We start from the raw sequence: 26,560 nt of genomic DNA on the forward strand, positions 1-26,560 counted from the left end.
AATAGACTTATTCTTTTCCTTTTTAAAAGAAATTCCTCTGTATTTACTAAGATAATGTTATTTTACAGGAGACAAAAGTTGAGCAGCAGCAATAAAAGTGAGAATTTAAATACTGAGCAAATGTCATTTGGCCAAAACCAAATCCACCTTTCATGTGAGCTTGGGGTTGCACTGATACACTGTGTGTGTGTGTGTGTGTGTGTGTGTGTGTGTACCCATCCCACATATATGCAAATGAATTGTGCTCAGTTTGCATTGGCCCTGTGAGTGCAAGGTGGAAGAAGGGTAATGTAGGGATAAGGTGATTTCTTAGCTTAGCTTTCACCAACCTGGTGCCCTCCACATGTTGTTGGACCACAACACCCATCAATCCCAGCCAACATCTGGAGGGCACCAGGTTGCCAAAGGCTGGTTTAGGCTCATATGCTGTAAGTACTAATGTGTAGCTCAATTAAGCTGAACATAGTTTATTTCAAGGAGAGGAGGGCTGCCACAATTGGACATTGGAGGGTTTATGATATTGGTGCCTTCAAAGCCTTTTTTTCTTCTTTTCTTCGCCTTAGCAAGATCTCGTTGTGTGATACCCTAAATGTGCCATTTGATTAGGCAAAGTAATTTATTGGTGTTAAATGTGTGCTCAGAAGCAAATGCATCTGAAACACGTGGCTGAAAAGGGGCCTCGTCTCTCAAGCACTCCTGTTACTGGAAGCTTTGCTCAGAGAACAGGATTTTAGCTGCCAGGGCTGCCTGTGCACTTCAAGAATCAAAACCTCAAAGAGTAGCCTTACTGAAGGCAGTGGATTATCTCCATATCAGTGATTGCAGGTCAGAGATCTTCCTGTCACTGGCAAAATCGTTGGGGGGGGGGGCACACACACCAATAGCATCCAACTGATGTTAAATGAGGGACAGATCATGTCCCTAGGCAAGATGCAGTCTTTGTATACACTCAATGAAGCCAACAAAAGAGAGAGAGAGAGAGCAACAAAGAATAAAATGGCCTTAAGAGGAGGAAACTGGTGGGGTTGACCACTTTTCCATCTGTGCCTCAACTGTAGCTTGATATGCATCAATCAGCTAAGGGCAACATCCTCTCCGTGCTGTAAAAAAGTAGCATTTGCTGATTTCTGCCTATCAAGTTCTATCATTTCGGCCCATGGAGGCTGACTGAAAAGGACTTAGGGAATGGATAGAAGGATCTTTTTCAATAACTGCCTTAAAGGGGGGGGCGGATATTGAGGGGTTGGGCAGGGTCCCTACTAAAGTGTTGAGAACATTAACTCTCGATTGCCAGTGGTCTACAGGTAATAAATAAAAGGTTGGAGTAGTGTGGGGGAGGGGGCTGAAATGGATATCACCTTCTAGGAATAAGAACCCTGTTTCAGCTGTTGATGTACCTGCCAATCCCATCTGTTAATTATTCTTGTGGTATGTAGACTTAGCAAGCAGCCAAGACTAAGAAATGAACAGAAGCAGTCTTCAGATTGCCCTATCTAGTAGATTTCTGCCTTTGCTCTGCAAAAAAAAATATATATTCAGAAAGATCCTTCAGATCCCTACTGCATAATAAGTACAGATCACCACTTCCACAACCCCCTGAATAATCCCAAAGTGCTTCAGTTCCTGGAAAGAGACATTTCCCTTCGTTTGTTGAAAGCAAAAGGCTGACACGTTACACTCGCAACGCAGGTTATGAAACTCCCTTTCCTGTTGTTTTTCGGCACTTCTCACCCCCACCCGCCCCTCCTCCTCACTCCAGAGATCAAAATGGCTTCCCTGGCCTGCTGCCAACTTTCCCTTCAGGTGATGCTTTGCAAATCACACTGTTTGTGTTTTTGCACCGGCATCCAGGCCGACTCACTTGGTCGTAGCATCGCTGCGACAGCTTCACGCAGCCGGTGGCCGGCAGGTAGCACAGCAAGCAAGGCAGAACCAGAGAGAGGGCGCTCATGAAAGACCAGCGAGCGCAGCAGTTCGAATGCGAGCAGGAGCAGGGGTGGTCTGCGCAAGAGCCCTCGTCGTCCTCGTTGGTACAGTGGTAGAAGACGCCCTTCACCAGACACATGCAGGTGGAGTAGTTGACCAGGTTCTGAGCCGAGCACAGGCACTCCTGGTTGCACACCCAGCAGGAGGGCAAAGTCCTGGGCAGGGCGCACTCCTTGCATTTGCATTTCCCACAGGCTTCACACAGCAAAAAGTGCTTGTCCATCTCCTGAGAAGCAGGTCCCTTCAGGTCCAAGGGCTTGCAATTAATCGCCTTGGGCTGTATCCGGACAGCCCTCGGGGAGGACTGGTCTGCTACCGGGGCTGGAACCATGTGATCCAAAAGCCTCTGATCCGAAGATGTGCTGCTGCTACTGCTGATGGAACTGGGCCGCCCGCTGAAAGAGATCCACGGGTGGGTGATGTCCTGCTCACATCGCGGGGGGTGGGCGGGCTCGTGGTGGCCCCGGGGATGTTTCTGAGCAGCCAGTTGGGCCAGGGTGGGGTTGTCTATGTAGTCGTTCTCCAGGTGCGTGGTCTTCATTTGGTCAATTGGAAGGATGGTCAGAGGATGCTGCAGCCTGCCGTAGGGGATGCGGCTGTCCAGGAGAGGCTGGACCACCACGGTGGAATTGGGAACCCCAGTAATGCTGTGAGGCGTCCGAGGCTCCATTGCTCAGGCTGTCCTTCAGCACCGAGAAACGCGGCTTTTAAGTGTCCTGAAAGAGATTGAGGGAAAGGGAGAAAGGAAGGAAGGGGGGGGGGGGAAGCGTTCAGACATTAGCTGTTGCTGTCACAGTTCCAACGAAGCCTAATTGCTTCAGCTGTTCCCATGCCAGCACTGGTCAAAGAGCCAGTTGCAGTGTAACTCTTTGTAGTGCCATCCCTGTGGAAGCGATGGTAACACAGACCATGTTACGTGTATTGTGGTGGCATTCCAAGCGATGCTTTGCCACCACAAAGGGCAAGGCCAGGCCTTCCGCTAGAGGGCCCTGCTGCGACTGCCACCACCACCTGCCCAGCAAGGCTCTCTTCCTCCATCACTTCCTCCCGTTTTTCAAGAAGGGCCATGGAGGTCCTTCTTCAGAGCGAGGCATTCTGGGAGGGATGGCTGCGAGAGCTCAAGTGACACTCCTGGGGTTTGCTGCCGTGGCGAAAAATGGAATGTTACTGAACTTTGATGCCTATTGTTGGAAGCATTTCATGTAAACCATTTTGTGAGGGCCACCTGAAAAACCGTACAGAAATATCTTAAATAAGTGAATACACCTGCTTTTAGATATGTACTACTTATCTTTGTGAAGTCTCTCCCCCCCCCCGCTCAAATCACTCATGCACACAAACACACCAAGGCAACCAATCCAGCAAAAAGCCTAGTGACCATCCATAAAGAGACCACATGTTCATTCTGAACACTGTTCAGTCTTGCCCACTGCTGGAACTGGGTTTATAAACACTAGCTTTAAAAAACACAGCATTATCTACCCACTTTCCCCCACTTCAGGGATTGAACTGCCTAACTAGTCATGGAGAAAGAGGAACACTCAGACCTGTTGGGGTGTCTTTGCACATGCCTAGAATTAGATGGTGTCACACTCTTTCCGTTCTTTACCTGGAGAGCCAAATAGTTTCAGACCAACAAATTAAAAGCAGATATTTAAAATATGCACCCATACAAAATGGGGGGATGACGACCTTTAATTTGTGAACTATGAAATAAAACTATTCCCTAAAAGCCTGGTCAGGCTTTGCCATCTTATCATGAAATACACTCATCCTGAACATTAGGGTTAGAAAGGTTGGTTATTAATCCACTCAGGAAAGAAAACTAAGAACACACACACCACCCTAATGCTTACAGCAGCAGTTTTCAACATTTCTTCTGATATGTGGAAATCACATATGAACTCACACCCCAAATATTCACTTAAGTATAACAAATGATCAGAAGCAATAAGCAATTTTGCAACTCGTTTTTACTTCGGCTCTGGCCCATTTGCTCTTAAGAGTCAGAACGGTGCACAGATTTGGAGCAATTATATAATGGGTACTTACATTCCTCAAGCATCCATTACTTTCAGATCGGTAAATTCTTGACTAGGACACAGCTGCATCTTCACGCAATATTGTCCCTCCTTTCCTCCAACACATATTGGAAACTTCCACTTCCATTATAGATTATCCACAATTTACTGCTATGTCCAAACCCTAAACTGAGATTAGCTTTAACTATGCTTTGTTGAAGCAAGTTAGCTTCATAAACAATGGTTTGAAGTTGGCTTGTTTCAACAAGGCATAGCTGAGATTGCATGAAGCCTGAAAGCTGAAGTATGGTAAATCTAAAATAAAAGCAAAAGCTTCTGGTCTCCTACTTGTGACTGTGCTGAAGGAGAAGCAGGGAGTGGTGCATAAGGGAGTGCAAGTTTTGTAAGGTGTGATTTAGCATTAAGTTTTTGAACTGCCAACGCTTTCTGCATTTTCACCTTTCTCTTCCCAGTAGTAACAGTAACCAGAATACAAATTTCTTAAAAGCAGATTTCTTAGTTTCAGTTTCTAAAATCATTATTACTAGTCCCCGACGTAGGGCTAGAAAAGTAACAGAAGGTAAAAAATAACTTCAGAGAGGATGGATGAAAACAAAGTTTAGTGACCTAGCTGAAAATCGGAGTAGAGGGCACAAAATCCTTTCAAATATTCAGACTATTTTTCATCCAAACACCAAGCAGCATAGTATTTGGTTTAAATGCTGTTTACTAGCTGACCCATCTATTGCTAGTCTCTAATTTCATTGGAAGAGTGCAATTTATACTGGAGCCCATCCAGAGATTCAACTGGAGGGCAGGACATGAAACCACAGGAAGCAACTAAACTTAAATCAAAGAGCGGAAATGGCTTGGTTCAAATTTAGAGAGTACACATTGTTTTCTGGTGGAGCTGCCACTTCCTCACTGTGACCTTTATATTATTTATTAATTATCTTTTTAAAAGAACAATTTAAAGAAGCAGCCGACCAAAACCATTCCTAGCTAAGGGTGAGAGGGGAGGCTCTTAAAATCCGTAGAAGGACTGAGAGAGAGAGACAATTAGAGGAGGAAAACTAGAGCTTCAGAAACCCAGAGAAAAATGTGAGGACTGGCACAGTGCGCCTCATCAGAAGTAACGCACAGAGAAAAAAATAACCCAAAAGACCAAATATAGACACAGACACACAGCACATTTAGAGTAACAGTGAAATCCTATATGCAATCTACTCAGAAATAAGTCCCATGGGGTTCAATGGGCCTCACATGCATCTAGGATTGCAGCCCTATGCTTTTTAAAATCTCATTTATTTTAGATAGGAAAGCATGTACTTAAACACTCTTCCCCATGAAATCAGTGGGACTTGCAGTGCTTTACTCTGGCTCGATTTTGGCTCACAGTCCACAGAGTTAAACCAGGGGTCAGCAACCTTTTTTAGCCATGGGCCGGTCCACTGTCCCTCAGACCTTGTGGGGGTCCATACTATATTTTTTTGGGGGGGGGAATGAACGAATTCCTATGCCCCACAAATAACCCAGAGATGCATTTTAAATAAAAGGACACATTCTACTTATGTAAAAACACGCTGATTCCCAGACCGTCTGTGGACCAGATTGAGAAAGCGATTGGGCCGCATTCAGCCCCAGGGCCTTAGGTTGCCTACCCCTGTTAAACAAATAAACTTTTAAAAACAGAGCTCATCTTTTTTTGGCTTGTGGAGTCCGCCTTCCTCCTTTGCCCCCTTCTCCATTTCAAAATGCATTGGAGCAGATGTGCTTTTCAGCAATTATAATGTTGATCGCAGTTGTCTACCTCACCCCTTCTCCCAAAATCCTCAGCCAGGCTTTCCAGCTATTTTGTTTTTAAATTATAGTAGGATTAATTTATTTAAACATTTATTTGGCCCTTTTTATTTTATAAAAGAAGAAAGTACATTTTAAAGAGCTACCCAAAACAAGTCCCCAAGGTTGGTGGGTTTCTGATGCTGCAAGCACTGGCCAATCAGTGCTGAGCATGATAGGTTTCTACCACAAACTGGCAGTTTCTCCTGAGTTTGATCCTGGATAGGGAATTTTATGCCTCTCTACAGAATGGTGGCCATGCTGTTGCAGTAGCAGCAACAAGCACAGATGACATTCTTAGCTAATCCTCAACAAGTACAACTCCTACAAATTTAGGGGTGATTATGATTCCTCCGCACATTCTTGCTCTCTGGAGGGGCTACAGTGCAACAAATGTGGAGCAAAAATAAGCCAGAACCTTTGCTGTATAAAGAGTTACAGGATTTCAGCAGGATGCTACAGGGTACGCACAGACTGGAACCACACCATGGGACCACCCTGACACTTTTGAAGGTGCATCAGGAGCACAAATCCTCATGAATGTGCAATTAAAAGGACATCTGGAGGAGTCCTTTGTGACATACCGGTGTGAATATGAGAAAAAAACCCTAAGAATAAAATTAATTTTCATGACCTTCTGCGAGGAACAATAATCCTGCACAACAGCAGCATGACTTGGTGGGGTCTTCTAGACTGCAGGGTTCCTCAACTCTGACATGGGGCCAGAGCAGAGGTTTAAAATGAAACTGAGCTGAGGAACCTCCATCCATGGTCAGGACATATTGTACTTTAATTTTCTGGTTTAGGTCTCACTATACTGGAAGCTTGGTAACAACATGTGCCCAAGAACAAGATAGACATTATCTCTAGATTTCTGGTGGCACTGAACTGCATGCCAATGTCAGATTTTAACAATATTTTGAGGAAAAGTCAAACACCTATTATTATTATTATTATTATTATTATTATTATTATTATTATCCTTTAAAAAACAACAAGCACCCCATTTGTTGTCAATTAATCTTTTAAAGTTAGGAATTTTTGAAACCTGTAAAAGAAATATGCTAGATCTAAAAACATACACACACAACTAAAACCTGTCAATATGCATGGATTCAGGGAAAATTGCATTTTCTTTTTGTTCAAAGGCCCAATGTCAGCAGTATTTGCTGAAGGTTGGAATGTATTAGCCATAACAGAGCTTAGGGAGCTATGCTATACAGCTTAGAAACATGATTTTTTTTTCATTGAGGAGCTACGGTAGTTTTCAGCCTTGATTGTTGATGGTTCAAATGCTGACAGAAATATATAAAAGGATTGAGGTTAAGCAAGCCCACCAGTTGCCCTTTATTTCAGTGTTGATGGAATCACCAGCCCAGATTTTAAAGGTTGAGCGTATAACTTCAACTGGGACAGAAAATATATTTTTATTTTATAGCTTTTGAAACAAAATGTATAGGTGAACTGCAGATAGAGCTCTGGCTGACAAGATATTGAAATAGTTAGATCTATTCACCACCACCTCAGCACATTGGGTTTTCAGAACAGTCATCTATAACTAAATTTCAAATATGCAGCAACCATGTGTCATTCTTCATTCTAAACTATATCACTTTAGAAGGCAAGTGGGAGAATACGTATTTGAATGTTTCCCGCTAAAACATTTTCCTGCTTCACTTGGAAAGCTCAGAGTGCGTTTCTCCTTGCCTTCTTCCTGACTTGCTAGCTTTTTACATGCAGAGATCTTTTCCTGCTTTTTTTAAAGCACTGAATGCTCAGACATACAATTCTCCACCAGCACTCTGGAGAACTGAACCTCATGCTATTCTTGCACATTTGAAATGGCCCTGAACTAAGAAGCATTGCAGCCTATGGACAACGAAAAAAACAGCAAATTACTCCCTACGCAACAAATATACATCCAGTTTCTTAAAATTAAGTCTTTCCATTTGCTCAGCAACTTTCAGTGTAGATCCTTGAAATTTGTCCACAAGGTGTGTCATTTCAACTCAAATTTTAAATGTAATGCATTGTTTTATGAGGCTGCATCTGAATTCCACTCAACTCTCCAAACTGACCTGAGTGGTTTTGGGGGTGAGGGGGTGTCAGTCATGTGTTCTTTTCCCATTCAAGAACATTCTGCACCAGCTTAGCTTCAAGAGATGCAACTACATCAGATACTTTCAGGACATTGAGTGCAACGATCTAGTGTTAAGATGGGCACTAACAGTTCATGCCCGATGTGGGGAAACATCAAAGACAGAAAGGGATGCATAAGATAGAAGACATTACAGGTCCTCCTTTAAAGACAATAAAAAAGATAAATAAAATGTTCATGTAGGTGGAATAAGCTTTTCCAATATAAAGTACAAACTAGACATTTTCACCACCTGCATGTTTCAGCTCAGCTGGAAGCCCCCAGCTTTATTCAGGAATTCTAAATCCTGGCATACTGAAAACTGCATTATTGCTAGCTAAACATTTGTTTGCTGATCTGGTAAGTCAGAGGAAGCAGATTTAACATCGCTTGCAGGTTCTGAGTGTTTTAGGTCACCTTGCAAGGTCTGGCAGAGCTCTTGGGCTCTATGTGTGATGCAGGAGACAAAACTGTGTCCCTGGCTAGGCACATAGGTCTCAGACACTGAAAGGTATAGAGCACAAGTTGAGAACTAGTGAAATGTTTTAAAAGAGTTCTTCAACAGGGCCATACAGTGCAGTGGCATATTAAAGCCTTTATAAAGATCTATTTGTATACACACATTGCTCAAGCATCCCTTTAGACCACTGTTAAACCTAACTATGGTTTAAAGGTGAGTGTGCATGGGAGGTGCATGGGAGTAAATCACAAGCACTTCACTTCTCATCCGCTCCTGCAGCTTTAGGGATGGCATAGCTATTGCAAGGGACCACATGGCCACCTATTTTTAAATCACTAGCACTTGGATTCCGTGATTCAAACTTGCTTTGGGGGTCGTCAATGGATTGTTCATCAGTGCAATGGGGCAAGAAAGGACAGAGTACACCAGCCGCCATCGAAATCATTAGCACCTTGAGTCACTTCTCCAGACTTTGCCACTGCTATGTATACTTACTTTTTCACCTCAGGATTTCAATCAAGCACACACTCAGCTTCAGCCTGAGCTTGTCAAGTTCAACGCTTGCCCCCTTTTGAAATGCGACCCAAGATTCTAGAAGTGTTTCAGACCACATCTGTCTGCCCTTAAGTATTCCAATGCAAGTCTCACTGATTTAAAATGAAACTTGATTGAAAATGGAATCCTAGTACACCTAGAAGAGAAAGGATCCTGTCCCTAAGAAATGAAATCAGTACAAGTAGCACTATAAACAGGAGTCCAGAAATGATTCTATTACTTTAACTGTTTTTTTTTTTGGTTTTGGTTTTAACTGTTTTAATGGCCATGTTTTTTCCTTAAAAAATAAACTTTAAAGAACAGAATTAGACCAGTTACAACAAATAAAGAATAAAACCAAAATGCCTTGTGAGAAAATATTCACTATGACTGGCATGCTTTTTAATTGCTTGTTTTGTTGTATAACTTAATTAAGGATGTTTTAGTGACCTGGTAGAATTGTTGTTGTGTATTTTAATTATATATTGATTTCATAGTTGTAAACTGATTACATAGTTATAAAGTCGTATCTTGGTTTTCAAATGGCTTAGTTCATGAACAACTTGGAACTCAAATGTCGCAAACCCGGAAGCAGGTGTTCCAGTTTGCAAACTTTACCTTGGAAGCTGAATGTCCGGCATGACTTCTATGACTTCTGATTGGCTGCAGGACACTCCTGCAGCCAATCAGAAGCCACACCTTTGTTTCTGAATGTTTCGGAAGTTGAACAGACTTCTGGAACGCATTCTGTTCGAAAACCAAGGTACGACTGTATAAGTGGTAAATACATTTAATAATACATGTAGTTGCTATTTTTTGAACAGAGCTGCCTGTTTGGATTTCCTCCCGCAAAACCTGTAGCACTTGGAGAAGATGTTCTGTTTAAAATCCTTGTTTTCCCATTTTACCCACATTTTCTTGCTGAAAAACGTGATTTGATGGCCTCAAGATTTACTGTGTCATAGGAAGGAAACAAAGCAGGATCTTTTACTATATTAGGTTTGTCAGTCGCAGATGACCTAAATCCTCTCCAAATTGTACCAAAGCCAATAATATATTCTCTGAAGAAAGAGGGATGGGGGAAGATTAGTTGTTTGTATTTTTCCTGTGTTCTATACATCCAATAAAATCCTTGGTTCAGGGGAAGCCAACAATATATTCTGATTACAAACACGTAACTCTTCATTAGCCTATAAGGGGCGGTGGGGTGGGGTGAGGTGAGAGGATAGAATCCATAGTCCTTTTCATTATTTACCCTATACTTCCTTTAGAAAGACTTACATGAGGTATCTCCCCCACCCCCATACAGGCAAGGGTCTAGTTCACACCTCCTTAGCTTCAAGAATGCTAAAGTATTTGGTGCTCCCAGGCCTATGAATACATGGTGCAATAAGAACAGAAGGGTAGCGTGTTCCACCACTACTGACATTGTCGGGCTCCTCCATCAATTGTCACTTAGCAGCAGCTACCTGGTCAGGCTACAGGGATGCAGGAGCTGCAACAGCTCACCTGATAAACCAGCAAATTTCAGCACCTCCTCTCCTTGAGGTCTTTCTGTTCCAGCAGGTCATTCCAAGAACTTAACAAAAAAAGGACTAGCCCTTAAGTCTGTTTTTTCCTCCCTCCAAACCCCTTTTACTTTTGTGACATGCCATTTAAATTGTAAGTCTGTCTTATTATTGGTATTCCAGAAGCTGCTATGGGTGGGTGGGGGGAATGCTTTAAATTTTAAAAAGTTTAAAACTACAAATGGACCGTTAGCCAAGAGTCAACGTAGCGCTAGGACACGGGAGACCTGGGTTCAGATATGCGCTCAGCCATGAATCTCACTGAGTGACCTTGGGCTAGTTGTTACTTCTCAGCTGAATCTACTCCACAAGGCTGTTGCGAGGATAAAATGGGAGAGATTGTGTCGATGCCTTGAGTTCCCTGAAAGAGAGCTAGGAATAAATAAAAAAGCCTCTGCAGACGTCCAGACCTCAAAAGGGGGAAAAGGGGAGGGGGGATGACAATAGGAAAGTTACAAAAATGATGGAACCCATCAGGCACACTGCCCTGGAGTCTTGATTCGTTTACGTGGGTCTTCTGCATATGTGTACTATTGAGACACACTGAGTGTGCAACAGTGGTAGCTAGTAGGCTATGCACTGCTTTGAGATGCCCATTGAAATAAAAAGGACTGTCATCCTGAAATGCCCAAGGCTCCGGATGGCTCTAGTGCAATTCATTTGTTGTATGTATGGAAATCTGCCTCTATGGTTGGAGGCAGCAATCCTTCTGAAAACCAGTTGCTGGAAACTATAGGAGTGGAGCCTGCGCTTGTGTTCAGGCCCAGCTAGCAGGTTTCCCATGAGTCACTGTGAGAACAGGATGCTGGACTAGATGGGCCTGCAATGGCCTGATCCAGCAGAGTTAACTTACGTTATACTACACTAGATGATCCTTGAGATCCCTTCTAACTCTAGAGTTGTATAATTCTAAATTGTGGCAGAGAACACCAAAGCTCAGAGATCACGAGGAAATTCACCCACTCTTATGCCAGGGGAAGTACAAATGAGAACATCTCAGGCAGATCAGGCTGTGATAACATCTCAGAATGGATGGAGCACTCAGTGGTCTGAGATGGATTTTTGAAATAAGAACCTTCCTCCAGGAACGCATCAGTCCACCCACTCCATGCAGTTACCTTCCGCTCAACAGCTCACCAAAATGGGACTCTGAACACCATAGAAACTGCTATGGGACTGCCCTGGATTTCTTCTTACCACCTTTTTCTTCCAGGAAGGTCAAAGTACTGAAGTAAGGCTGCACTTCCTTGCACCCATACTTGGGGGTAAATACCGTGCAACAGAATGGGATTCACTTCCAAGCAGATAGTAGGAGAGCCAATTGAATGGCAGAGGATATTAAATGTATAGTCTAAAATGAGTGCACATTCACATAGAAGATTGATTTCTCTGGAAACCAGCCCTTTGGCCTCCTCCAGAAGCTCAGGAGACATTATTGCATATTCATAATAAAAAGGGGTGGACTGTCTAATTAAGTCTTATTATTATTATTATCTCCATTTATATCCCACCTTTCCTCCAAGAAGCTCAAGACGGCATACATGGCTCTCCCCCCCCACTCTGTTTAACCTTCACAACAACCCTGTGAGGTAGATTATGCAGAGACAGTGAGTGACCCAATGTGAAGGACATTGCTGGGTGCAGATTTGAACCTGGGTCTTTCTAGCCCAGTGCTCTAAGCTCTACACCACACTGGCTCATCATCCTATCTACGCTTTTCCATCTTGGTCACCCCTTACAGCGAACTATAGCAAGAAGCTAGCATATTTCGCAGGATACTAGCCAAGAATTATGTTTTGAACAACACATGCAGGCATGATTCAGCTAAGGGCTTCCAAGTCCCGTTGAGTGTGGTTGGATTGTGGATTGTGCCCTTGGAACAGAGTGCACTGTACCTCTGAATGTAAAGCAATGTAAATCGTGGGAAGCTTGGAGAACTTGTAAGTTGTCCCCAAAAAAGAACAGGTCAAGAAAGAGCAGCAGAAGCCTTCTGAACGGAGCAAACATACAATAGCTGTGGAACTTTTAACGGCTCTTGCTGAATGTCCCAGAGAAGCCTGGCAGGAATCGAGAGGGAATAAGAAAGTATTCATTCCTCTTGAACAAAAGAACTTCTGGAAACGAGCAAGGCAACAGGGAAAGAATCTGAAGAGAAGCTCTTTGCTTTTCTGAGTAAATGCAGGGTGCAAATTGTTTGTGCGGTCATGAAAACAGAAGACAGCTTACCTGTCAAGAGGGGTCAAGCAATTGTCATGCTGCAGAGAAAAATCAAACTAGAAAGATGCTATGGCGAGTTCATTTTTTAAAAACGCACACACACAACCAAACAGGTGTCACTCCAACAAGCCACAATTCTTGATAGGGTCATGACTGCAGTCTCCCTTCTATGCCTGAGCAGGTAAACCTTCTGGAAGCAAAGCAGAGGGGCCCAGCGTGAAGGTCAGCTGGATTTCCAAGCACATCCCATCTCCCTGCATTGCACAGCACTTTGTGTGTCCTATGAGGAACAGTTGGAGAGCTGGCTCTAGTTAGCCTGGGGAAAGAGAAGGTTAAGGGGAGACATGATAGCCATTTCTATATCCCTGGAGGGCTGGCATGTGGAAGATGGAGGAGACTCTGCTAACCCAGATGGCAGGACTAGAATGGAAATGGTAATAGGAAGAGATTTTGGTGAAAGCTCAGGAGAAATGTCCTCTTGCCAAGAGCTGATTGCCTCTGGTAGTGGTGGACTCTCCTTTTCTGGAGGTTTTTAAGGAAGGTCAACTGTCAGAGATGCTGTAGTTGCAGGCTGCACAGAGCACGGGTTTAGGCTGGATGACCTTCAAGATCCCTCCCAGCTCTGATGAGTTATACTGCTGCATGCAGTTATTGTTTTTCCAGTTGCCAGGGGAATGCACCTTTAAGGAGGAAATGGCCCCTGCTGAATTGGACCAAAAAGTCTACCTGTAACTACACTGTGATGTGTTGCCTGGTGACACTTCTAGCTTTACTAGTTCCAACTGTGAGGACAGGAGCTTGAAAGCTGAAACACGACTATAAAAAGGGCAGAAAACTGAATCACACAGCAGGAAAGCCCTAAAGGGCATCAGAAGGATTTCCCAGCTCACCTTCCACTGGAAGGAAGCAGCAGATTCTCAGGAACTGACCAGGCCAGCAGTAGGAAAGGAGCCACTGTTAACAAGACTCAAATTACATGTAAGCACTGTGGGATAAGGGGAAGGGAGGTTGGGAGGAAAATAGAGCATCCACCTTCACAAAACGTCCCAGAGTGTTAAAAAGCTACATTAAAGCACTTTCTTGAAACCTATCAGCAGGTATGCATTAAAAGGTTTGCTTCCAACCCCACGTATTTTACCAGGTCTAAACAACACCCTACAGTAAAGCAAACTAGTATCAGATTTCTTCACCAACCATTTTTGCCCTTTCCAAGCCCTGCTAAATCAAGGGAATCGAGTGGTCCTTGTGCCCAGCAGCCTTGGCTTCTTGGAGAGAAACTAAACAAATAAGCAAGACCAGAAGGATGAGGTCCTTGAGAAAAGGCACCTGAGTGCTCAACGCAAGACATCAAATGGTTGCTGGCGATTGTGAAATCCTGAAGTGACTGAACAACTCTTTTGGAGAATCATGGCCAACTGTGCATTATTTCAGCTCAAACACGGCTAGACCTTTTTTTTTTTTTGGCAGGATATCCAAATCTCTGGGAACTCCTTTTTTGTTGGCCTCTAATATACGCACCAAGCAATACCTGATTTCACATTGGCAAACATCTCTGAGGTTTCGCTTTGTTTAAACTTTGAATTATTGAGATGCCAAAGTACAGGAGACTGTGCTAAGTACACAACCCTAAGCACGCTTACCAGGCACATTGAACTCAGTGGTTCTTACTTCTGAGTAAGTGTGTTTGGGATCAAACCTCCAGCAGCCTTTTAAGGTTTCCACAACCTCCACACTCCCATCTGTCAAAAGCGAGAGGCAAATCTAACAAGAATCCAGGCCTGGTAAATTGTGCTCTCAATACCTCTAATGAATTTTATGCTCAATTTGAGCCAGACTTGAGGAAAACTAGATATTGTAATGGAAGAAAAAAGGCTCCTTGCTGCCATTTTATGAAGCCCGATGCTAACAGGCTTCCGAAGATAACATCATCCTGCATAAACAGAGTTAGTCATTACTCAATAGAAACACTTTTGTTTTTTATGTTTTCAAAGATTAGCCACAGCTTTGTTTTTTTCTTCCAGGGAAGGAGACATTCCTTTTAAAAGGTGCTTTTATTTAACGTGTCAATATCAAACTAGGGCTCCTAGTATGAATGGGACACAGCAGGCTGTAGAAAGCGGCACATTTATCAAATGGAGACATCCTCAGAAGGGTTCCAAGAACTTGAGAACTGCCTCTCCCTCACCAGACACCATTTCTACCATTCATATACCGGTGTATATATATGTGTGTGTGTGTGTGTGAGCATGTGTTTGGAAGACAAGTGGGTTGGTGAAAAGGAAGCCAGTGGTGGAGATCATAGCCATTCAGTCCACAAGCTGACACTACTTTTAAACACATCATGGAAGCTATGTTAAATATTGAACATGCTAATTAAGGCTGAAGGACAGGGGTTGGGGGAGAGGAAGGGGAGCTTTGAAGCCCACTTGGAAATCTCTGCAAACAGCTGGCTTTCCCTTGCAAATTATTTTCTCTGTCGAAATCCTTCGGAGATACTAAAAAGAGGCTCCCTAGCAAAATCACCTCAGAGCGGAAATCAGCTGAGCAAACCGTCCTTTATTCCCCCCCCCCCACCTCAGTTTAGCAAGAGGAGATTTTGACATTGACATTTCAGGCCCGATGGGAAGGTTGGGTTGCAGGCGCGTCAGGCTCTCCCTTGCAATGCATTGCATGCTCTCCTCTCAAGGAAAAAAAATGAGGGTGGGGAGGGGGAGAAGAGAGGAGAAGAGATTGATTTCCTCCCCTCTCCTCCCTCCCCGTAGCATTCATCCCGGTGATGCCCTTCTGCACGCCCACTGACAAGCTCTACAGGCCGGCTCGCCCTCCTCGCTAGCAACCAGGGCTGCTGCCTTCGAGGTCCTGGGTGGCCAGAATCTGCGAAGGGTTCTAGGCTCCTCTCGGTTTGCCAGGCGCTGTGACGCCACGGCTGCTTCCAGCACAAACGCCAGCCTCGCCTATAGATCTGTACTACGCCATAGGTGGAGAAGGCCCTGAGCAAGAGAGCCAGGCGCTATTTTATTTCTTCATACTCCTTTTCTCCCCTCCACATACACACACACACTCCGGGTTCGCTGCGCACAAGTCCAGGAGAGAGCCCCTTGGCGCACCCAACCTGCGCAGTTTTATTCCAGATCTGATCCCCCGTTTCTCTCCAAGTTCAACATCACAAGATGGACAGAAAGGTGAAGTGAGGCTTTAAAATAGCAAAAAAAGATCGGTGGGGAGTGGGGTTGGAGGAAGAGAGGCGTAGTCGTCGTTGCAGGGCTGTTGCATGAAATAAAACGCGAGGGAGCAAAGGTCAGGCAGCCAGGAGCCGACACTCCAGCGGCTCGCCTTTCTAAAGTGCCCTATTATGGAGAGAGAGAGAGAGGAGGCTCCGGAGCCACTGCGCAGCCCGGCGAGGCTGAGGCGCAGGAGGAAGGAGGCGAAGAGCGCCTTCGGCAAGGCGCTCAGGGGCAGCTGCGTTTGTCAAGCCGGGGGCGCGTGGGCTCCGCCAGCCCTTGCACAGCGAAAGGTTCCCTCGCCACCACTCTGGCACACACGAGCAAGGGACAAACTCCCCCTCAACCGGGAAAGCGGGGGCGGCTAAAAGATTTTTATTTTTATTTAACAAGAAGAGAATTCTAAGGCGGATCACAACGTCCACTCATGCCTTATCTAAATGCCCAAATGCAGATGGCAACGGGAAGAGCAGGCGATGGCCAAGCCAAATTGTACAATCATCATCATCAGATCACAGATATCATTCATATGCATATATATGAGATACTTGGCTTTATTTTTAAAAAAGAAAAGAGAGAGAGAGAGAGAGAGAGATACGTGGGTCGATTTTGGCTGAGCGACACACGCCTTCCTCGCAGAAGGTCAGGAAAAGTCAACCAGGAAAGGGAGCAAAATGTTTCCTCCTACGGGGCATTATTATTTCCCCCCTCTTTCACCCTGTGCATTTAAATCCACAAAGATGAAATTCCTTACTTACTTGAAATAATCCAGCCAAGATCATCTCTCAACAGGCGAGTTAATCCTAAATCCGAGACAGTTCGCGAGCTGTGCGTGCAAGGGGGGCAGTTTGGCACGGAGCACCCCTGGCTTCTCCGGGAGCGACTTACAAGTGCTGCGCTGTCAGCAGCAGCAGCAGCCGCCGCTTCCCCCTCCGCTTCGCCTCGCTATTGCAACAACTGCTGCCTGGGAAAATGGCTATTTTATGAATGGGAGGGAAAGGCCCTCGTCTGCGCATGTCCGTCCTCTCAATTCTATGAATGGGTGGGCATTGCAGGGCCAAAGCGCATGCTCCGCTCTCATTCATGAATGGGGGGCCGGAAGGGAGCTAGTTGCGAGTTAAGGATGGATGGTAGGCTGGGGCTGCCTTTTTTTAATGAATGAAAGGAGGCAGCTGCAGCCAGCTGCGCATGCACCACACCCCCGCCCCAGCCTTGGGCTTCAAGGTAAAGCAGAACTGCAGCAGAAAGAGGGGGGGGGGGAGGTGGAGTGGATGTACAGTAACCGAGCAAAAGAAAGGGAAGCTCGGGCGTGCGGGAAGGACGTGATTTGTCTCTTGGCTGCAGCCGGAGGCTCCCTGGCGCGCCTCCCGCCCCGGTGGCCAGCAAAGGAGCGGGTGCTAGGGATGCGTAAAAGCGCCAGGCTCCGTGCGCTTTTTCCGAGCCCATGCCGGCTGCTTCTGGCAGCTGCTAGGCGCGGGCGTGCCTCCTTTGCCAGGCTCGCTAGCCCCGGAGTTTGGGGGTGTAAAGGGGAGCCTGCTGCCGGCCGGGGACAGCCAAGGGCGACCTCGGGGCCGCCGCGCCGGGGATGTCGCCTGAGTCCGCCCGCTCAAGTACAGCATTGCTGTGGGTGTTGGTTCGAAGCCCCCTCTTGGAAGAAAAGCGGGGAGATGACGGCCCGTTCTGCTGGGGTCCTCATCCTGGCCCTGTTTATTTCCCCATGGTCACTGAAGTGACTGGGGTGCAGAGGGGGACCGAACTAGAATTCCCTTGTTTTGTGTCATGGCTTTTTCCTGTCAGGTGCGTTTTTCAGCCTAACAATCCAGCGCAGTGGCTTTTCTGCATATAGGCAAAAGCCAACTGTTCGGACATTGTATTAAACACACACACACCAAGTCTAAAATGCCATAGCTGAAAATCCATCTCGCCGTAATCAGCCTGGAGGAATTTCAGGCAGCAAAGCAATTAAGAGGTGTGTGTGTGTGTGTGTGTGTGTGTGTGTGTGAGAGAGAGAGAGAGAGAGAGAGAGAGAGAGAGAGAGAGAGAGAGAGAGAGAGAGAGAATTCAAAAGGCAAAATGCATTGGAGAAAAGGAATACTGTACTGTTTCCTTAATCCCCCCACAAACCTCCCTCTCCCATTTACAGGAGGGCAGATTTGTAATAACTGCTCCCTGGTTGTAGCAAATAAGGAAGAAAGTGGATCTCTGAATTTGGATTGCCTCTATGCCAACTGGGCTGAACTCTCTCTCTCTCTCTCTCTCTCTCTCTCTCTCTCTCTCTCTCTCTCTCTCTAAAATTGGTTTTTTGTAATACACAAAGAAAAAGGAAAAGCACCCATTACCCCTATACCACACGGGGCTGAACTCACATATAGCGTTAACCGTGGGTGGGTGGGTGGGTGTCCTTGTTAACTAATTTCATTGACAATTTACATTGCCCAAATGGACAGTTTTATGTGGACCAGATATAACAAGTAGACCAAACCTGAATGAAACCTAGTGGTGTAGTTGCTTCTCCTTTACCCCTATGAAGAGCACCAGCTTTCTCTGGGGAGATCTGGCTTCTGTGTCAGCCCTGGTGCCACAAATGGAAGCAGGACTTTCCCGTAGCTGTTATGGGAAGGAAATACTATTTTTACTGAGAAGCATGCGGGGTGTCATGAATCTCTTTTTTAGAAACCCAAAACTTAAAAAGCAGTCTGAGGTTTACAGCCCAATCCTATGTGTGTCTGCATGGAAATTGAGTCTGACCGTGTCAAATGATGGTTACTCCTAGGAAAGTGTGCACAGAATACACTTGTGGCTAATGGAGTGGGGTGTAATGTTCTGCAATTTTTAAAAAGCTGTTTTTATAATCTTTTAATTATATTTTAGTCTGTCTTTGTTATATTTTGTACATTGTCTTGGGATGTATGTGGAAGACAATGGTGTTGATAATCATAATGATGATGATGATGATGATAATAAAAACCACTCAGAAAGGGTATGTGATAGATTCCCACCCAAGAATACTGACCTTCTAGAAGTGCCCAGAGATCTCCAGCAAACTGTGGTTGTTGTTGTGGCAGTCTGAACCACAGGACTTTGTGCCCGATTCAGTTTCACAATTCAATGAGAGAAAGCCTATTGGCACACACCGTCCTCCCACTCCCAGCAGCTCTTTCTGTCATTGCCAGTTGCTTGAAAACACCGGAGGGGAGAAGGTTCTTGTGCTCAAATACTGTTGCAGGTTTTCTCCAGGCATCTGGTTGCCTCCTGTGGTGCTTGACTGTAGATGGGCTCTTCTTATGTCCTTACCAAATGGATTCTGTCGTAAGTCAAGGTAACGTACGAATTGGGAAATTCTGGATCATGGCAGCACAGTAGTAACCCCTGTGACCTTTGAGCCTGGAAATGTACCTCTGATATGGTGTAGTATTGTCTGCACAGCAAAGCAGAGCACTTCCTCCTCTTTATCATAATGTGTGGACCAAGCCTTGAGGGTCTCCTGGGAGGTCACAGTGTTTCGGTTTCCCACATTTAGCTTAAGACAAGTTGGTATTTGTTTCACACTCATGTACGTAGATGAAACTTGTGGGTTTTTCCTCCTGCCTCACTTAAACACCTGGTCCTTATATCCTCCATGTATTACTCATGTCTGATACCTTTTTTTTTGCATAACCAACATCAGCTGTGTGTTTAATTTCCTTCCTTCCCTTGGCACTTCTTTTCTTGGACTTTGCCTAGAGATAAACATGCGCTCAGTACGTTTTCCTTTATCTTATAACTCTTCATCAGAAGTTGGAATGTGAACCTTGCTGTGCCAAAATAACTCCCGGAATTGGGAAACAGACTCTATCCACCCACCACCATGGTTTACTGGCAAGATGAACTGCATCAGATTTCCACTATCTGCCCCATTTGCTCTCCCTCCTTCCAGAATTCCTCTCTGGCCTCTGATCCTCTCTGCAAATTGTCTTCCCCATCCTTTGGCCAAACAACACTCTGATGGGAGGAATTGCTCAACTGCTGGTTTGGCCAAGCTTTGCGAGCGTTTCTCTAGCAGTAAATGTTTAAGTATTGCAGTTATATAATGGAGCGGAGGCATCTTTAGAGGGATTGCAGGGATAGGGAGCCTAGTATCCTCCAGATCTTGTTGGACTCCAACTCCCATCAGCGATGATGGAAACTGTTGTCCAGCAACATCTGAAGGGATGCTGGTTCTCTATCCCTGATCTTATTGTGCAGACTTTCCGCCATCCTGTTTTGATGGCAGCTTTGTATTGTACAGCTTTAGAGTGAATGGCTGGTTCAGTTAGTCAGAGCATGGTGCTGATGATGCCAAGGCTGCAGGTTTGATCCCCGTATGGGATCCCTATATTCCTGCATTGCCGGGGTTGGGGGGGTTGGGCTAGATGATCCTCAGGGCACCATCCAACTCTACACTTCTGTTATTCTCTGATCAAATCCAGGCCATTATTGCTTTCTGGTCTTGAAAGGTGATATATTGCTGCTAACATACTTCTTCACATTTAACAAAATCAGAGGAGAATGTGCCTTCATATTCAAGGCCAGCCAGCCCATGAGGCCCAGTGAGGTTGTTGTCTCAGGCAGAGGGCTCAAGATAGCTAGGAGGCGTGGCAGATCTGTGCCTGCAAGGAGAGCTCCCTGCCTTCTCTGCTTGTTTCCTGATACAGTGGTACCTCTGGTTGCGAACGGGGTCCATTCCGGAGGCCCGTTCGCAACATGAGCAGAACGCAACCTGCAGCGGCGCATCACGCGCAGGTTGCGATTCGCCGCTTCTGCACTTGCGCGTGACATCATTTTGTGGGTCTGCGCATGCAAGAGCGGCGAAACCCGGAAGTAACCCTTTCCGGTTCTTCCGGGTTGCTGCAGGACGCAACCTCAAAAAACGTATCATGAAGCAAGCGTAACATGAGGTATGACTGTACTGCCTCCTCCTCCCTCTGCAGCGTAGGACTCACATAGGTCCCTGTGCAAAAAACACACACACCACCTTGAGCACATGGAGGCCAGGAACATGCTGTGTCCCCACTCCACCCATGCATTTCCACACCTCCACAGTGCAAGAGTCTGACTAGGCTGTGCGCACACAACCCTTTGCTCCAGGTGCAGTGCATTCCCACTGTTGGTGTTTCGAGCAGAGTACACATGGCCCACATGACCTTAGCCACAATCCCTATGTATTCTGTAGGTCCTTGAGAAATGCTGCATTTCCCCTCGAGCCAGCTGCCATTTGATTTGAAAATGTAAGCCACGGTTAAGTTGAGGTGTGTACTTGAGACATCTGGTGCACATGTGACGATGCCAGCTTTGTGCAATAGAAATGGTGTGGGTGTGTGACAGCTGGGGAAAAACAAACTGGGCAATGTGCATTGGGTTAAAAACACTTATGCCCTCTCTCTGTTGTAAACAGCAACATAAAAATGCAACTTGAAAAGCAGGAGGGGGAAGCAGCCTCACTGTGTTTTAAGCCACTAATGTGTACATAGCCTTACATTTCTACACTTCATTCTAGTGCTGCATAGTTTATAAACTGCATTATATTGTTTTCTGTTATTTGTATGCATCGCAGGGAGGTTAAAGGTGTCATTAGGGTTGCCATATGTATGGAATTTCCCAGACATAGCAGTGTCTGGGTGGAAATGTCCAGGGAAACCCAGACGCATGGCAACCCATGTTGACAGTGCCGTTTTTGGCAATTTCCCTTAAAAATAGCTCAAAAGTTTCATTTTGATGTGTGTGTTTTTGTGTCTGGATTTTCACTTTTTGAAATATGGCAAGCCTAGGTGCCATAGACTCTGTACTCCCTTGCCTCCCCACTTGCCAATTGAAAAAAATCCAGATTCTGTCAACAGAATAAATTAAGCAGATATTTGAAAACTTCGCCATTTGCTTTCCATAACAGTGTTTCCAAGGCACGGGCTTCCTAATTTCTCTCTTTGTGTCATGAAACTGGAAACAGGCAGTCCTGGTTGTGGTGGTATTAATTTAATTAACAAATTTATATGCCACTTTATACAAAAATGGGCTCAACAGGAAAATTCAGACAAATGCATGTCATACAATCACAACATTTAAAATGAATTAACACAATCCCAGTGAGAATGATTTTGTTAGCTGAACAATGATAAATGTTTGATAGACAATCTAATGCCTTCTGATATATGTATTTTCATACCAATATGTAGTGCTCTTTTTTTGTTAAAAATGAGGTGCTCACTGGCGGAGGAAGAGGAAAGCGGGGGAAGTGCACCGCCCCCGGCAGCGCGATTCCAGTGGTGTGCCATCGCTGCTGCCCCCCCCATGCTGGGAACCACACCCCCGCAGGTGGCGTGCCATGCCCCCAGGACGCGCACCCACCCCCGCCAGCTCTCAGCCCCCCGGTGCCGGAGCATGAAGCTCTGCCACTGGAGGTGCTGGTACCCATATTTTGATAAAAGCAGAAAATAGCAGACTTGGGCAGTAAAAAAAGAGGTGCCAGCACTTGGTGCTGGTGTGAGTACTGTCAGGCACTGCCAGTATGTCTCATGTCTCCATCTCAATAATAATAATAATAATAATAATAATAATAATAATAATAATAATAAAAAATCCTTCCTTGGAGTACAGCTGAGACCAATATCTAGTGGACTCAGATTGTTTGTTAGAATACACACACACACACACACACACACACACACACACTGATTTGCAGACACAGATTTGTTAGATCAGACCTTTGTGCAGAGATGGAAATTCCATGGGCTCGATTCCACAATTGAGCAACCACTCTGATGTATTTCCTTTGCATCTAATAAGAAAGGAAGGTAGTGCAGTGCTGACTGAGGAATATGTTGATAGCAATCTAAACAATGTAGTAGATGTTTTCTGTGCAGATAGCAGTGCCACCAGTTCAGCCTCCTAAATCAGCAATTTTTACTTCTGACTCCTCCTGAGTCATCTAGGACCACTGTTATCTTAATGGAGGCACCCTTACTTTGAATGAGTGTCTTTCGACGTAATAAATCCAGCTGGTAAAATGACCCAGATGAGACGGTGGCTCCTTCACGTCTGACTTGCACTTGGCAATTATACTCAACGCTCCGGGGCCGGCACGAGATGGGAAGGGGTCCCATCCATTACAACCCTACAGCAAGAATTTGTGTCTCTGAGAACTATCCAGTGGGAAAGCCCATCCTTTTATATTAGCTTATCTAGTTCCCACAACACATTGTGTTGCCTGTTCTATTTAGCACTCTCTTCTACTGAATTACAGGTCTCAAAGCAAAATAATTTTTGCCGCCATTATCCATAAACCTCTTGAGCTGGTAAATTTAGAAGCATTGGCTTGAGGAGCATCCACATGACATACATGATGGGGATGAAAAGTGTTCATGTAGTCTGTCCAGCAAGACATCATATGCACTGGGACTTCTCTTTGAGCCAGTCCTATTGGCACACGTCTGAAAGGTGTGACTGCAAGATCAACTTGCGCACTTCTCATTGGCATCTGTGGGAACAGGCTGCTGGACTAGGTAGATCTGTGGTCCGAGCCAGCCAACCTCTTCTTATCTTCTCAAATGTGGGGCAGTGCAATCTGCTGTTGCCATGGGGTCTTACCATCCAAGACACATACTTTGCCGAGCGACTTTTCTGGTGCTTTGGACTATCATTTCCAGATAGGAGCAAGGGCATCTCCCTGGCAGACATACCTCTGGATGCAGTCCTACTACAGTAGTACTATGGTTCTCAAACGCCTTGGTACTCAAGCAACTTGGAACCCAAGCACTGCAGACCCGGAAGTAAGTAAATAAGGTTGCAAACTTTTTTCCAAAGCCAAACGTGCTCTGTTTTGAGTGTTACACTTCCATTTGAGTGCCTTACTTCCATTTTGAGGGTTACGCTGAGGTCTGTCTGTTTTTTCTATTTATTTTGCATTGTTGAGGCAATTTTTTGTTGTTTTTGTGACTGTGTGGAACCCAGTTCAGCTACTGATTGATTGATTTGTGACCGCAGTACATTGTTTATTGCTTTCATTTTATGGATCAATGGTATCGTTAGATGGTAAAATTCATGTTAAATTGCTGTTTTAGGTTGTTTTTAAAAGTTTGGAACGGATTAATCCATTTTGCATTACTTTCTATAGGAAAGTGTGCCTTGGTTTTAGAATGCTTTGGTTTTGGAAGGGACTTCCAGAACAGATTAAGTTTGAGAACCAAGGTACCACTGAATGCACATTGGTCTGGGAGTAAGTTCCATTGAACTCAATGGGACTTACATTCTGAGTACATGTGCGTAGGATCACACTAAGTCTTAATGGCCACAAGGTGTAAAAACAAAACTGATTTTAAATCGCCTTGAGCAATTTGAGTGGGCCATAAGCCACACAATGTGTGGGTTCTATAGGATGGGGAGTAGGGAACTTCAATCCTTGCTGCAAAATGTGGTCTTCCAAGCCTCTTAATCTGGCCCTTAGGACTCTGGTCCAAGCCACAGCCCTTTCCCTAATCCACACCCCTTAGCAGCCCTGCTCTATCTCAACCCTAAGTGCTTTTGCTGAGCTGGAAAGTGTCCTTGATCTGTGATGATGCTTCTAGTTTGCCTGGATGGAGTTGTATATGTGTAGAAACCTCTGTACAAATGAGTCACAACCATTGTTCCTCTCACATTTGCCTATAGCTCTGTCTACCAATGATATGTGGCCTACAAAATGTTACCCCCACAAGAATGTAACCCTTGGACAAAAGAAAAAGAGGTTCCCTTCCCTTACGCAGGATGTAAATTCGTAGGACCAGGTCCTGTTATATTACATGTAAAGAAAGTTACTGCTCTTATTCCGCAGAACAGAACTCAACACCTGGAACAAGTCGGCTGTTTCTAATGAGTTCTTAAGATTCCTGTGAGAGACAATTATCTCTTTTCACTGGAGTTTTCAGGAGCTAGTATAAAACAACGAAAAGGCAGGAATAAGTTTCAGTCAATTATCATTCCTTAGTAAACACTTAAACACAATTGAGGAAGTGGAATCTTTTGCATGTGTAAGTAAGGGGGGGTAAAGCTTCTGAAAAGCAACAATCAATATTGCTACTAGTAAAGCGGGCCTGCAAGATATATATAGCCACATCTAGCTGGCCTCTGGGCATTGGATAAGCCAATCACACGGATTTCTGGGCAAGTACACATTATTTTGAATACTTCTTCCTTTTCTACCATTGATTTTTGAACTAAGGCTGCAAAACCAGAAACTGGGAGTGTACTGGTGAAGGGCCACAAACTGCAGCCAGCCCAGCCTTGGTCACATCCACACCATACATTTAAGTCCCCCTTATAGACCATTTGACAGTCATGGCATCCCTCCAAAGAATATTGGGAATGGATACTGGGAATTATAGCTCTGCTAGGCATAAACTACAGTATTTCCAGTGTAGTCGCAACATAGATTTGCATCATCATCCTTATTATTAATTGAATTTATATACTGCCCTATATCCTGTTTATTGACAGTTTTATTTTCGATCCCAGCTCTAGATGATGCATAACATCTGCCAGATTCACACCAGACAGGCAAGTCATCGGGAAGCCCTGTAGAACCAGCAATCTATGTACCTAATATCCAAGTCACACACTACCAGAAGTACCCTTGGCATAGGAGGATATTTTTTCATCCCCAAGGAATGGGTCCCTTCTAAGGGATCATTTCCCTTTTCTGCAAAGTGATCCATTCCTTCCCTGAAATCCTAATTCTCCATGACATGAGGGAGTTGTCACCCTGGGAGCGAGACATCCCTATCACACCTATGAAGATTTCATCCTCTATCCTGACTCACCCTGCTTCTCCAGTTCAACTCCTTTGGCCTCAAGAGCAATTACCCATTTTTTTGTAAGCTGCTCTTACAAAAAAAAAAGTTCAATGCTCCTTTGGTTATAAATGTAATAGGCTCTTTGGATCCCAGCCATTGATAATCTCTTTCGCAGATACTAGAGATCTGATAATAGAGAATACTCAACTTTTCATGATGTCTAAAATATTCCCCAAGGGGTGAACTTTTATTTTTTGGAGTTGCCAACCTGGCTTAACCCTGGCCATTTAGAATCTGCACGACTAAGAGATAGAAATATAGTAGGCTCAAAACTTACATGGGGGTTACATTCCAGGGATCCATGTGCAAAGGCAATATCATGTAAAGTCAGGAAGATCCCTGGAACCGCTCCCCAAGACCCCTACCTGATTGAAGCCAGCACACTGAGTGAATGAGATCTTGGGAGTCTTGCACGACCTTCCTAGACTGCTAAGCAAGGCGTAGACTTAAAAAGCCTTTTCCGCACCAGGTTTTCCAGCTGCAGAAAGAGCTTTTAAATCCCTTTGCCTTTCTTACCAGAAGAAGTACCCCGCTTTCTCTACCCTGAATCTACCACCAGTCAATTTCAGTGGGTGAACTCTTCGTATGATGAGGCGAGGAGGAAAAGGTTCAGCCCAAGAGTAACATTTCAACTTGGGACTCATATTCTTTAATTTTCCTATTGCATTTTGCTTTTTTTGCTCTTGCATGTTACCACGGAGTCCTTTAGGTTGGAAAACACAGAAGCAGAAGGGAACA

At 44.8% G+C, this 26,560-nt stretch overlaps 1 protein-coding gene and 1 long non-coding RNA gene across 3 annotated transcripts in view; one reads left to right on the plus strand and one right to left on the minus strand.

Moving 5' to 3' along the window:
• Nucleotides 1-572: 572 nt before the first annotated feature.
• On the minus strand, nucleotides 573-16,967 carry SPRY4 (sprouty RTK signaling antagonist 4). Its single transcript, XM_083600192.1, has 2 exons — nucleotides 16,742-16,967; nucleotides 573-2,702 (listed from the first exon to the last, which is right to left on the minus strand). Exon 2 carries the CDS (start codon nucleotides 2,654-2,656, stop codon nucleotides 1,763-1,765), a length of 894 nt encoding a protein of 297 aa, XP_083456318.1. The 5' UTR covers nucleotides 2,657-2,702; nucleotides 16,742-16,967; the 3' UTR covers nucleotides 573-1,762.
• A 115-nt stretch (nucleotides 16,968-17,082) lies between these two features.
• The window catches only part of LOC310756364, a 32,703-nt gene continuing 23,225 nt past the window's right edge, over nucleotides 17,083-26,560 (plus strand). The window contains exon 1 of one of the 2 annotated variants that reach the window (XR_014544832.1): nucleotides 17,083-17,207. This is a non-coding gene — a long non-coding RNA (uncharacterized lncRNA). Of the gene's footprint in view, nucleotides 17,208-18,495; nucleotides 19,303-26,560 lie in introns of those variants that run through there. The other variant, XR_014544833.1, reaches the window with a different exon arrangement.

Source organism: Podarcis filfolensis (genome assembly GCF_964270895.1).
Source record: "Podarcis filfolensis genome assembly, chromosome: 2".
NCBI lineage: Eukaryota > Metazoa > Chordata > Lepidosauria > Squamata > Lacertidae > Podarcis > Podarcis filfolensis.